The 14019-nt window shown below is 39.7% G+C and overlaps 2 protein-coding genes across 2 annotated transcripts in view; one reads left to right on the forward strand and one right to left on the reverse strand.

Annotated features, from left to right (window-relative positions):
• Positions 1–14019, forward strand: part of mtmr9 (myotubularin related protein 9) — a 97157-nt gene that overhangs the window by 51964 nt on the left and 31174 nt on the right. The window contains exons 4-5 of the mRNA XM_042504003.1: positions 6051–6144; positions 8665–8818. Of these exons, the coding sequence (XP_042359937.1) occupies positions 8728–8818 (91 nt within the window). The 5' untranslated portion in view covers positions 6051–6144; positions 8665–8727. The remainder of the gene's footprint in view (positions 1–6050; positions 6145–8664; positions 8819–14019) is intronic.
• The window catches only part of xkr6b (XK, Kell blood group complex subunit-related family, member 6b), a 65811-nt gene that overhangs the window by 43943 nt on the left and 7849 nt on the right, over positions 1–14019 (reverse strand). The gene's annotated exons all lie outside the window — the stretch shown is intronic.

Here is a 14019-nt window from a genome sequence, read left to right on the forward strand (position 1 = left end):
TCAGGCAAGGACAGGTGTAAATGAAACCTGACACATCAAATCATCATCAACAGTCCAAATCCTGGAGGGAGACGCACAAACACACAAGCCAGACTGTACACACACAGACACAGATACAGACACACACACACACACGCAGTCAGCTGAAGTGTAAAAACGACTGTACAGCATTAACAGCATTTGGCTCGGTTTATTAATGTAACAGGTAAGTGCAACGACGCAGATGGTGGAGTCATAATGGGCAAAACTCAACAAGACTCATTATTATTCAGGGGATGATTAGGAGTCATGTAATGGTATACAATTTAATGTGATATGTAATATAATGACATAATTGCAACAGTTTAAATGACACTGAGTAAATGTCCAAATTGCTCATTTGAGCTGTTCAACTCAACCATTTATTTGATGTGTGCTTTAATAAGTCAAACTACAAATACAAAAAAAAACCACATGGCCGAAGTCTAGTCTGTTCTCTGTCGGCACAAAAGCTTCTATAAAAATCTCGAACAGAGAAATTGCCGTCCTCGTTCTAGATGACAGGAAAGAATCATTGAGTGTAGTTAACCATTTACAAAGATTTATACTCCACATAAAATACAGCGTGATAATATAAATGAATCATAATCATTAATGATTAATATTGAGATTTTTCTTTACGAGTAAGGCTCTCATGAGCAGACTTCAAGGCTGTCTTTGAATCAGAGGCAAACCACAGCTAAATGTTTAGTGTTTGGTGCAGCGATTGAGGTCACTGAGTTCACGTCCTCTGACGACATCACATTAGGGGGATGTTGGAGTTTAAGAAACCTTTTTGAACCAATTTTTGTTGTAAACCCTGTGTGAAAAATATGATCAGTCCTCCTACTTCTGTATGTCAGATACTGTATTATACCTGGCCTTATTAATATGTGCAATATTTTGGTGTAAAACAGATGGTCACATATTTGAATAATAAGGTAAAGTTAACATTTGTCAACAATCAGAAGGGATGCTGATGTTTAAGGATTTCTCATCTGTGATTGTGTTAAAGTTTGAAAGTTAATTCTTAGCTTTGGATTCAGTCTCAAGCCAACATGGACAAGTCCTGAAAATTTGTCACAAAAAAGAAAATTGAACACCAGTGCTAACAACAGGGCTCTATCTGCTGAGGAAGACCATGTGATCTGATTTAAAGGCACAGAGCAGCTCCTGAGTGTACATCATTTTTTTGCTGAGGTCAAGAATTAACTTTCAATCACAAAATCAACATACATGCATAAAAAAATATATGTCAATATATATGTGCTGCAATTTTTAGTCATACATTGTGTCTTTTTTAAAACAAAACTATAAGCAAATAATGCTGCTTACTTGCCTGCAAGCTGCAGTCAACTGAGTCAATCGAGACAAATAAACAACAAAAGCTGTTGTATTTAAAGTCATTAAAGTGTCCTCTAGCAGCCTTTTAGCCACCAACGTGGTTGTTTTTTAGCGACCAACGGGGTGTTTCCACTGGGGATAGTACTGTGAAAAGCGGTTGTGTTTTCATTCAGAAATCTCTGTGTTTCTAGTCGGGATAGTGCCATGAAAATTGGTTATTTTTTACCGACATCACTGCGTTTCCATTCGGGATAGTGCAATGAAACAGGAATATCTTTACCAAGACATAGCTGCATTTCCAACCGGGTTAATGGTAGTTGTCTACCAAGAATTCGCTGCATTTCCGGTTAGGATAGTGTTATGATGAGCAGTTGTTTTTTAGTGAAACATTGCTCTCTATCCAGCTGAGATGATGCTATCAAAAGCAGGTATTTTCAGTCAAAACATGATATTTTCCTGACCAAAACGAAGCATTTTTTGCACCTAAGCCGAACCAAACTTTATCCACATCGTTGTTGAAATTTCAGGTTTTAACATATCCGCTACATAGTGCAAATGTAACACGAGCATTGGATGAAGATTTTTGAGAAACTTGGAGATGGGATAAGGAGAAAATAAAGACTGCAGTGGTTTCAGGTCACCCTCAGCGGCTTATACTGACAAATTTGTTAAAATGCGTTTGTGCTGAGGTGGAGAGAGGTTTGTAGGAGCTGTTCCAGTAGGTCTTGACAAGAAGCTGCCCGAAGGTCTCGTTTGGGCTGAGAATACTCCAGGTGCACTCTGCACACAGGAGCATAAACTCATCACTGTGCAGATTGTACGTGTGCTGTTTGCTGTGGTGCATGACAGTGCTGCATATTGCTCCATGTTTTGTTACATTCACTTGTCTTCAAAGAGCAGAGATTTGTGCCCAGTGGGGAGGTGAGAGAGAGGAGAGCTTGACCATGCCAAAAAAGACAAAGGCCAGTCTGGAATCTCTTGTGGCAGTGAGGGAAAAATGCCAGAGAAGACAAAAAAATAAATAAATAAACCTTGTCTCTCTTGGATATAAATGGTTTGGGAAAAGCCTCAAAGTCCTGCACAGAAAACACAATATCAAAAAAGTCCCATATAAATCAATAGACAGACACTCAAACATTTTACAGTGCTGCTTGATTTGGTATTCCCAAGGACCTCTCTAGTCAGAACAGACGGGGAAAAAAAACTCCCGTGCAGTTTTTTTTTTCTTTGCCTTGCACTTGGATAAATGTTAAGCTTATTTCAAAAGGCTCCATGATTAAACATCCCGCTAATCTTGGCACGTTCTACATAAAACTCCACAGAGCATAAATCCATTTATTGCAAAATGTGAGAGGAGACAAACATAGAAAGACGGCTTGCCGTCAAAATTCCAGGTCAAAAATGGCATCTTTATAAAGATGGGAAGTCTGAGGAGATGTGTTTGCCTGTCACTGCTTATTGAGGTTAAGAACGTGTAAATTAGCCATATGGCTAATCAGAAGTGCTGCATGTGTGGGTGAGAAAAAGAGACCGGGGAAAGGAAAAGACTGTATGTAAGGGAGTTTGTTCGGTTCGTTGTCCTTGTCCAAGTATGAGCAGTCTAAGAAATACTGTAAATAGATTATGGCAAACAGTCTTAATTAAAGATAAGATGCAAACCGTCTGTCTTAAGTGAGTATATCAACAGCTCTCGCTTTGAAAGAGATGTTTATGGTCTGCTTTTTGTTGTTTCCCCCAGACCTGTAATCCATATGGAGGCAAGGGAGTCGCAGTAGCAGTTTTAAAACCGTTATGTCCCTTAAAGGAATACTGGACTAATCCACTCAGACACGGTGGCTGAAAATATCTCACTGACTCCATTTCATCCTGAAACCACTGCAGACAAAGTGTAAAGTAGAACAATGTTCATCCACATCTTGGACCCAAATTGATGCACCATTTTGTACATAAATTTCATTTATTTGAGAGAAGGGACAGAGAAAAAATACACATGGTAAAAAAATGTCAAAATCCTTACTGAAAAAATGGAATGTGTGTGTATGCATGTGCTGAGAATAGGCATATCCCGAAAACCATTCAGCCAGAAATGTTTCTGTTCTCAGTTGAGATGTACGGCATTGCACTGCAACACGTGTCTTTTGTTTTAATTGAAGGCATTCATTTTTAGGGATTCTGTTATTATACACTATTGCGGTTTGTACTGTTATCATGCATGTTTTCAATCCTGAGGGATTTGTTTGGAAAAGGGTCCCATCTATGCTGTATTTGTGACATAAAAACAGCTTGTCTCATTTTTTATATCATGGATAAAGGACCCACAAAAATGTTCATGATTAATAATAGGCTAAGAATCTGAGACGTCTGGTCTGACCCAGTGCTGTGAAACAGAAGCACAGAAATAGTTAGCTACAACACATTTAATATTTGGGATTCATATTTAGTTATACTTAATTAATAGTCATTCCTCAATATTTGCTTACAGTGAAACATTTTTTTTCACTGCAAATAACTTATCCTAACCTACACAACTAATGAACATCAGAATACTTGAATATTCGGGTCCAGCTCTGTCTGAGACACGTACTTGCACTAAATGGCAGCAATCAATGTTCTGTTGGGTATTTTTTAAGTGATATTGACCATCTTTTTTTTAAACCATAACCAAGTATTATTGATGCCTAAACCTAACTTCCGGTCCCTTCTTACTGCTACCATGTTTTATCATCAGCCTCTTTGGAAAATGGTGTTCCACAAGGGTCAGTTCTTGGTCCAACTGTTTACTGTGTACATACTTCTCATTTTCCACATGGACCACTTAATTAACACTTTGATATCGCTGATAATTTTTATGCTGACAGCACTCAGCTGCATTTTCTACAGCTTGACTCTAACAAAACAGATTTCTTTTATTGACCTAGATGCTGCTGTGCACATTTACCTTAACTTAATTGGCACACCTGCATAAAATGTCACGAAATCCATTGAAATAACTGGTTCAGTCCTGCTTTTTCCAACCGAATCAGATCCTTAAGCCTTAAGATTTCGAAAAAGTCTTCTATGCTTTTCAATTACGTGACGTTGACTGCAGCTGGTCTACAACTCTGCAGTTTTCATATATTGTCTTCTCCCTCTCCTTTATCCTCCTGTTTCCTCTTTTCTTCTTTTCGTGCAGCACTTTGTAATTACAGCTTTGAAAAGTGCTATATGCTTCAAGTTTGCCTGCTATCAATTTTGTCTTTCAAAATTACTTCCACTGATTAGGATCTGAATGTGTGATAATCTGATCAACAGTGTTACACCATGTCTTTCTGCAAAGCCAAACTTTGTGTCAAAGCATCAGATGTTTTTACACGATACCATACGCGATGAGTCAAGCTCTTCTCAACACTCATAGCATACGGACGAAGAACATTCACACCTCCTATGCATGCACACACACTCACGCATTTGCACATGCATACGTACACATTTACATGTATCTAAGTGAGAGGCAGGTGGCTGAAGTATTGTGTGTTTATGTATATAAGGGCTGGTGAAAAAACAGTGACATCAGTTAACTCTTCTGCCTGAACATACAAGCATACTGGCCACAGTGTATTTAAATACCCAGCAGGGCCTGAAGCATACAGGCTGCTGTTAATGTGTAATTCACTTTGAGGGCAAACAGACAGGGAGCAAGGATGCAGTGGAAAAGAAACAAGAGATAGGATAAGAAAAAGAGTGATGGAGGAAAGAGGGAAATAAAAGGCAGATAAAGAGCAAACACAAACAGAAACAGAGGCAGAGGGACATGAAGAGGTACAAGAGTGAGAAGAAATGACCACGAAACAAAGAAAATAGGTCTGAGATTCAACATCTGAAGCACACTTGGTATGGACCCATGGCCCGTCAGGCCTGAAGAGGTGGCGGTATGTGACATCTAACTGATCACTGTTGTACCCTTGAGCTGATGACCGCTACTCCAGCTCTCAGGTCCTCCCCAAGAACCCAATTCAGCTCTCCTGGCTCACCACGGTCACCTGAAGAAAAGGAGACAGCCACCCAGCCACAGTCATAAGGAAGAGAGGAAGTAAGGACACAGGAAGGACAGTGATGGACTGCTGAGCAGGAGGCCTGAATATGTACTGTCCTAAATATGATGACATTATTTGGGCCAGATCAGGTTTTTATAACAGGAAAGACATGTGTAAACCAGGATTAATTCAGAGCATGAGGAAGAAAAGAAGTTATCTCTTTGAGGAATCATTTAACATTTGGGAAATACTCTTATTCATTTCATGCCAAGAGTCAAATGAGGAGATCAGTGCCATATCTCATATCCGTCTGTTGACAATGACACTGGAGCCAGCAGCTGGTTAGCTTAGCCTAGCATAAAGGCTAGGGCAAACAGCTAGCCTGATTCTGGTAAACGGTAATCTACAACAGTGTTTCCGCAGTGTATTTCAAACCCAGCAACTCAAGGGGCCAACGCATCAGTCTTTCTTTTTTGAAGATTTTTTTTGTTTTTACTTTTTACTTTAAGCTTGAGCAAAAGGGGGAGAGAGAGGTTATGACATGCACCAGGTCCAAGGCCGGAATCAAACCCGTACTCGTTCTACCAACTGAGCTACTGGGTGCCCTGCATCAGTCATTTTTTAATTATATATTTTAAAAACATTTTTGAAATTATATTGTTTTTCAATCTTCAGGACTACTGGCCTGATTCTGCGATCCTGTTCGAGACCAGCCTCTTACCTCACAGTTGCCACAGCTGCAACAGGGACTTCATCCCGGGACAATGAGGTAAGCTTGCTAGTATAATGTTAACGTTAATAGTTAATTGATGTTGACAGTGACATTACAGTTAATGCCAGCTGAGTAAGCAGCTGATGTTTACATTTACAGTGTGTAAAGAGTCCAAACTCTGCAAGAAATCATGTTCCTAATGTTAACCACTTACTTGCTCCTCCTACATACTCTAGGATATAGGGGTGCAATAAGATCCACCATCACATTTTTTTTTCTTGCAATACACTGCATTTCTCCCTATTACAGAAGAATTGTGTCTAGGAGCTCTGCCAACTAAGACACACCAGCTAGTAGGGCCATTTCTATCTTTTTGAGGGACCTATGCAAAATCTCATTTTGCATACGCCCTCCTCAAAACATCCCCCATTAATTCAAATCTGCATCATATTCCATATGTGGTGGTAGCTGTTGATGTAGGTTTTTACTTTTTTTGTGTCATCCTTTAAATGCATGTGTGTCACTTTGTATCATCGCTCTCTAAATTCAGAAATTTTTGCAGGTGTGTGAACACAGGCAGCAGGAGGAGCTATCTATGAGTTCTTTTTTTTCCTCAGCAGCATTTTGTCACTCGGGGGTTGATAATCAGTCTTTAATAAATCAGAAGTTAAAGTAAACTCTTCTACTAGATGTAAAACAAATATATTCATATTAAAAGATGTAGCATACTTTCAAGGGCCGGAGACTCCATTTTCAGCCATAGGCAACACATTATTGAATTCAACGCAAGTACAGTTCGTAATGGAGCTACTGCATAAATGCTGTTACCCACAAACCACCAAATGTAAATGGAAAATCCATCTCTCTCTGTCAGCACATGAAATTGGAACTCCTAATGCCATTCAATTCCACTGACTCATAGCTCCCCAATCTATATAATAATAAAAACAGTAATAATCATACAGCAAAAACTAGTCATTAAAATAACAAATAACATACATACGCTCACACTGACACACACAAACTCTCACTATTGTCTGTGTTTGTTTAATCTGTTGACATTGTTCCTTATAATGGTAGTTCTGGTGCTCTAATTTACTTGTGTGTTTATGCTTGCTTCCATGTTTCTAAACAAAGCTGCAGCAGTGTATTTGACTCAGTTCTTTTCACTATCACAGTGCTGCCATGCTTTTGTCATCCTTCCCTCTCATTCTCATATTAGCATTGTGACACCCTGCTTAGTGAGCTGAGACAGTGTGCACACTCTGCACAACAGCACTGATTTTGTGAAAGGAGTGTGCTCTTTTGACTTTGCGTGCGCTGTATCTTCATATTGCCCATTTCTCAGCGAGTGTAACAGCTCACTAAGCAGGGTATCACCATGCAAATACGAGACGGAGGAGAAACGACTGCGAAAGCCCTGTGAGTGTGACACTGTGAGAGCGAGAGAACTAACGGGCCTGTTCAATTATTTATAAGCAGAGATTGTCTGTTTATCAAACTGACGCCTGGAGCGTCGACCATGATTAGACTCAAACAATGGTGGTCTTCTCTGAGCACTGCTGATGCAGCTTCTAAGACACAGCCCAGATATGAATAAAACGCAGGCAGCATCAAAAGAAGCTGGGACGTGTGTGTGTGAGCGTAGACACTCATCACAACAGGATTTTGAGAAAAGTGTATACATAATATCTTTAATAAGGTTTGAGTGCATATATAATAACATGTAAATGGTTCATTAATTGTTTAACCTCTATGGATGTTTTTTGGAGTAAGTTGCAGTTGTTGACAAGTTTTGACAAAGTTTTTTTAAAATCTGTTCACAACTACATTATAACTATGTAATTTTGTTTTATATGCTTCTTATAAATGCTGGATAGGTAAGGGTAAAATGAAGTGTTACATGTTCTGTCGGTTGGGTATTTTGTTATGATTCATCATATATTGCTTAAAAGAGATTTTCTGCACACTGTCCAATTACTTGCAAAAAAAAAAATATATTAAGTCAAAAATGTTTCGGTCATCAAACCTTCATCAGGTTGAATAACAGAACAAAGAAAATTTGAAAACATAAATAGATAATGCTTGAGCATTGGTGAGGCCAATCAGAGACCATCAGCTCCACAGTTTTATGTATTAAGCCAGTTAGAGGGCACCTCCCACAATCATATATGTTACTTCATAGGCAAACTATTTAACAATATTCACATAGCAAAATATAGTTAAAAAACAATCAATATAAACAGTGTTTAGCATGTCAGCAATCAAAGGCTACTGGTAAAAATCAGAGCAGAGCAATATGTCATTTTTGTCCATCTTATATACATAACTCCAAATGGGAGTATATTGCTAAAACACTGCATTAGACATACTTTTTATTAGTATGGAAGTACATACAGAATTGGTCCAACATACTAACAAATTACACAGTACAGTTATGTTTACTACTAAATACTGATCATTAGTTAAATTGGTTTTTTTTAACATATTGGAATTATCTGTTGTATTTTTGTATTTTTCAGCTTTTTTTCTCCAAATTTAAACTCACTAATTATTTTCCCATTGTGATCGCTGTAGGGTGCAGGTAGTCATGTGACTCCTCCTATACACACTGGGTGGCGAGCTGCTTCTTTTCTCCTGATGACAAGAGACAAAGTTCATGCAGAGGCTCACGTTTCTTGCCAAAACCCAACGCCCCTGTGTCCTGACAAAACCACAAAAGACAACACTGGTAAGACAAGTATGAGATTCCTCAGTGACTTCCCACAATCTGTAGACACTATTTGATGAAGCACCTTGTTTACATCAAAATCTCTGTGATTGCAAACAAGTGCTTTTACTTTATGCACTACCCCGGCTGTCTGGTATTTTAGTTTTTAGTTTGTTCACACTGTAAGTTACACTCTCCTAAAAGCAGCATTGAAGTAACTTTTGTCCACTCAGGATCAGCAACGCTATTGGCAGAAAAATGTTGGCATTGTGTGTTTCTGCATATGATGGTTAGGTTATATTTGCATGTTATTTTTTAGTGAATATGTTGAAATTATGTTTCACCACCTCTGGTTAACATGTGGTTACATTTAGGCACCAAACCACATGGTTATGGCTAGCGAAAAATTATATTTTGGCTTAAAATGCTTGGTTTTGGGGGCACAGTCCCCCCTGGAAAAACAGTGATGAAAAGCATTCCTGTTTGTTGGTCTTGAACAGTGATCTGCAGCTCTGATGATGTCTCAACTACATTTTATTTTGTGCATGTTTAATTGCATTCAACTTTCATTTTATTGTATCACTGTAAAGCAGTTTTTTTATTATGAAACTAAGTGTTTCCTCAAATTCCTGAGGAAAATATCTGGGTCAGTTTGTCCTTCTAGATGTTTGACTTTCTTCACCTGCCACTTGTTTTCTTGCACTTCACACTGGTCGGTTGTGTACATCCAGTTGATGTGATCTCCTGGGCTGAGTGCAGCTTCCCACAGTATGTGAACCAACATTGTTTTGACTTGAGCCGAAAAGTGGCTGACAGCTGCACGGCGCTGCAGCGTGGGGCTGACTCTCAGTGGGATCGGCAGTTCTAGCAACCCTTTCACAATGAAGGAGTAATTTGATTTGATTCAGTGGTAATATCAAAATCCTATTAAATGCACCTTCAAATGTTGGTTACCGCCTTTCCCTTTGTGCAGCACGTCATATTGATTTGCTCTATTGTGTGTAGTCTTTTCAGCAGACCATAAATAAGTGCCTGTGAAAAGCTGCGAATCCAAACGAATGATGTGTAGTGTAAGAGGGGAGCCATTAAGCCACAGGTTGACTCATGAGCCGAGGTGTAACGGTTTCCTGCAGAAATGAGACGTTTTGTCAGAAGGAGGGAGCAGAAGTGAGGAACTACAAAGGACGATGGAATGTGGGAGATCTGAAAATGGGCCCTGTAGGGAGTAAAAGATGGGTGGTATATGGCAGGATGAGGGAGGGAGGGAGGAGGTGTTGAGTTGTAATGGGGCAGGAGCCAGATGCTCCAGTTTCCTTGACAGAAATGGAGGTCAAGTGCAGCTTTATGTGAAGGCAACACAGGGAGAGAGGCAAAGACATAAAGCGAAAGATGGAAGGGAGGGAGGCAGCATGATGACTTTAACTAGCGGTGAGGGACACAGCATTTGAGCTCACACTGTAGAAAGCCCGATCACTCTAACTACAGCAAATAAGGAGAGCATAAGACACAGTGTGGTGTCTCCTTCCAGGATGGATGGAGGAGGATAAAAGGCTTTATGAGGAGCCTAAGAACATTAATAGGTGTAAGTGATAGGATGGGATAAAAATAAAAACATATGTTAACTTTGCAGGGAGGACAGATGGTAATGTGGTGGCTTGAGCTTCTGAAGAGCACTAATGGATAGAGAGAGTGTGCAGGGAGAACACATGATGATCTCAAATAGTACGTCTGGGAGTGCAGGCCTCACCTATTTAAGGAGAAAAGGAAGGATAAATATATATTAGGAATACAACTATTAGGCTGGGGGATTCCACATGAAAAATAGCCTTTGTGTGCGAGCATTTCAAATCGCACTGGATATCCTCTGGGCCCAGGTAATGATTTTCTCTGGGTGAAAATATGCAGCAGACTAATGTGAAAAAATATACATCAGACAACCTGCACCGTGTGTTTGTTGCAAGCGCTTCTGAGCGAGCTCAAAGGAAAAGTTGCAACGGGGCAGATTTCGATTTTTTTTTTTTTTGTGCAGAGGAGAAAGGAAATAATAGACAGCTGTAGGGAGGATTGAGAATTGAACTGATGCAGCCAGTATAATTGCCAAACAGAAGCAGGCACACAGCACAATGAACAAACAACAGACTTCAGAGTCAATAAACCCGACATCATCATGAGCCAAGTTCCACAAGCATGCAAGCTACAACTGTAACAAGCAGAGAAGAAGAGTGTAAACATGTTAACATACAGTACACAGACGCTAATTGAAAAATACTCTTAATCTGAAAGTATGAGTCAGAGTTGAAGGAAACCTATGTTTTATTTAGAGTTTTCTTTGATTCAGAGGTGTCTGCACATGGCTCTCAACATGGAGGTGGCTGAGCTGGAAGCTAGCAGAGCTAACAGTGTTTACCAGGAGGTAACCAGAGAGTGGCCGTTACGCTTCCACAATGACACTGTCTCGATATCAGAGGTAACCACCGTACGAGCGCATTGCAAAGCAACAGCAATTAGCCACTGAGATAAATGTCTAACATGCACTCACATGCATGCACAGCTAGACCGAATACCACAACAACCTACAGAGACGCTCAGATTACAAAACACAGGGTGGGTGACTCCAATGAATGTATAGTGTAAAAGGAAAAATGTGTATTTGTGATTTTGGGTGCAAGGTCCCTTTAATACATATTTAATGCTCGTGAGTATTTCTGGCAGCAAAACACTGTTTGTGGGATTGAATCAAAATAAACTCCAGTGCTTGTGTTGCTCACGGATGTGTTTTTAATAGTTTTAATCTGTGTGCTCTGAGGGAAAGTGTGCAGGAGATGGCTCTCCGTTAAAGGAGAGCGCCAGGGGAGGGTGGGAGGAGTCCATTGTCCACAGGCCGCACCACCTCTCTCTGATCTAAGTGCCTTGAGAAACAGGACATGGAAATTTCAAATTCTGCCAAGGTGCGTGTGTTTGTGTGTGTCCATGAGCAAGAGCGAGGCCGCGATGTGAGACTGCATATAAGGAGGTTTATAAAAAAAGGAGCTACTCTCAACTCCCCTGAGGTGTGGTTTGTGTATGTGCGCGTACACATATGTATGTGACCTGCATACAAATCTCTGTCTGGTAACCCATCTGCCCGTGTGCTTAATATTCCATCAAGAGTGCCGGCTTGTCTGTTGACCAGTGTTGAGAAGCAGCAAGAATGTAACATCGAGGCCTTCAGGCTCCTACTACAAAATATTGTTTTGCTCTGGAGGTAGGCCCGAGGCGGTTAAATCAAGCATCATCGTAGGCTCTTTATCCCCATTCATTCTTCCTGCACTGGACTTAAGAGCAGTTACAGCCGGCATCATCGCTTGTGGAAATGGAATCAGCTAACACGTTAGCTACTTGTTTATTTAGGATTTTAGCCTGACATACATATGTTAGGACATCAACGACATTCTGTAATGCTGTTCATAATAGAATAGAATAGGGGAGACCGGGGATGGTTGTAACATTTTTTACATTTCTGTCGGTATCTTGAAGCTCTTTTAAGCCAGTGCATTCAAAATAGAGACTAGTTACATATATGTCTGCTGTTAAAGGTCGACTGTGAGAATTTAGGGGGATAAATTAGCAGAAATTGAAAAGAATTTAATAACTATGTTGTCTTTAGTGTTTAATCACCAAAAAATAAGAATCATTGTGTTTTTATTACCTTAAAATGAGCTGTCCATATCTATCAATAGGGAGCAGGTCCTCAATTAAGGAGATCATCATGTTGCACTACCGTGTTTCTACAGAAGCCCAGAATGGAGAAACCAAACACTGGCTCCAGAAAAGGCCAATTATGTTTTCAGCCAATGTGGTTAAAAGCCCATTTGCAACAAGCAGCATCGGAAAAATGCTGATTTGCAAAGTAAAACTGCTTTATTCAGTGTTTTTACTGTTTTTAATCACATGGTCTGTTTGTTCTGAGAGGAAGAGACCTCTGTGGACATTTTGGCTCCCAATAAATACCTCCTGAATGTGTGGATCTTAAAGGTGCAGTGTGTAAGATTTAGGGATTTTAGCGTCAACTAGCAGTGAGGATTGCAGATTGCAACCAGTTGAATCTTCTCCTGGTTAGAATTCCTTCAATGCTCATTATTCAAGAGGTTTTTCCCAGAAGCTGAATTATCCGCAGATGTCTCTAACTCTCCAAAACAAATGGACCAGTTGATTAAAACTGGTAACGACACTGAACAAAGTTTCACGTAAAAAAATCAGTGTTTCTTCCATGCTGTTTTGCACATCACAGACAGGCTGCTCACCCAGTGCGTGCTATGTGTGCTCATTTTTTTTTCTGATCCAGACATTCAGGAGGTTTTTACCAGGAGCCAAATTATCCACAGAGGTCTCCTTCCACACACATACACATTCCAAATTAATGTTCCTCTTACGCTGTTTTTCATGCTGGAGAGATGTCGTTAGCCTAGCACCTGCTAATGTGTGCTCGCCTTTTTTCTCTGATAACTCAAGATCCAGACATTCAGGAGGTTTTTATGAGAGGCTTAATTATCCGCAGAGGTCTCTTCGTAAACCAAAACAAATGGACTCTGTGATTTAAACCAGTAAAAACACTGAATAAAGCAGTTTCAAGTTAAAAAGAAAAAACAAACAGTTTTTTTTAATGCTCTTGTGGTAAAACGACTGCTCAGTACATTTGCAGATGCATAAACCTAAATGGCACTGTCTTAAGCTGGTATTTGGTTTGTCCATTCTGGGCTACTGTAGAAATATTGTGGTGCAACAGTGATCTCCATAGACAAGGACCTGCTCCCTATGTAGATATAAACGTCTCATTCTAAGGTAACAAAAACCTCATGATTCTTATTTTCAGGTAATTATATGCTAAAGAAGACATACTTATAATATTATATTTAATTTCTGCCAATATGTCCCCCTAAATCTTAAGCACTGGACCTTTAAATCATTGAAAGTTTTTTTTATTTAACACTTCAATGACTTTTTGACATAACTGGTGTGTGTGTTGGTGGATGTGTGTGTTTGTGTGTGTTTGCCTGTTTGTTCTTGTTTGTCGGAGAAATTGAAAGTTTTGACACTATCACACGCGCTGAATCAAACATTTTTCCAGCAATACTCTCTAATTCAATAACCCAGCTTGAACTCAAATCCTGGTGACACTGAACCAAAACAGCAATTGCAATCCCTTTTTCAGATCCTGCTCTTTTCCTCCACTACTTGAAAAG

Source organism: Plectropomus leopardus, chromosome 16 (genome assembly GCF_008729295.1).
Source record: "Plectropomus leopardus isolate mb chromosome 16, YSFRI_Pleo_2.0, whole genome shotgun sequence".
Lineage (NCBI taxonomy): Eukaryota > Metazoa > Chordata > Actinopteri > Perciformes > Serranidae > Plectropomus > Plectropomus leopardus.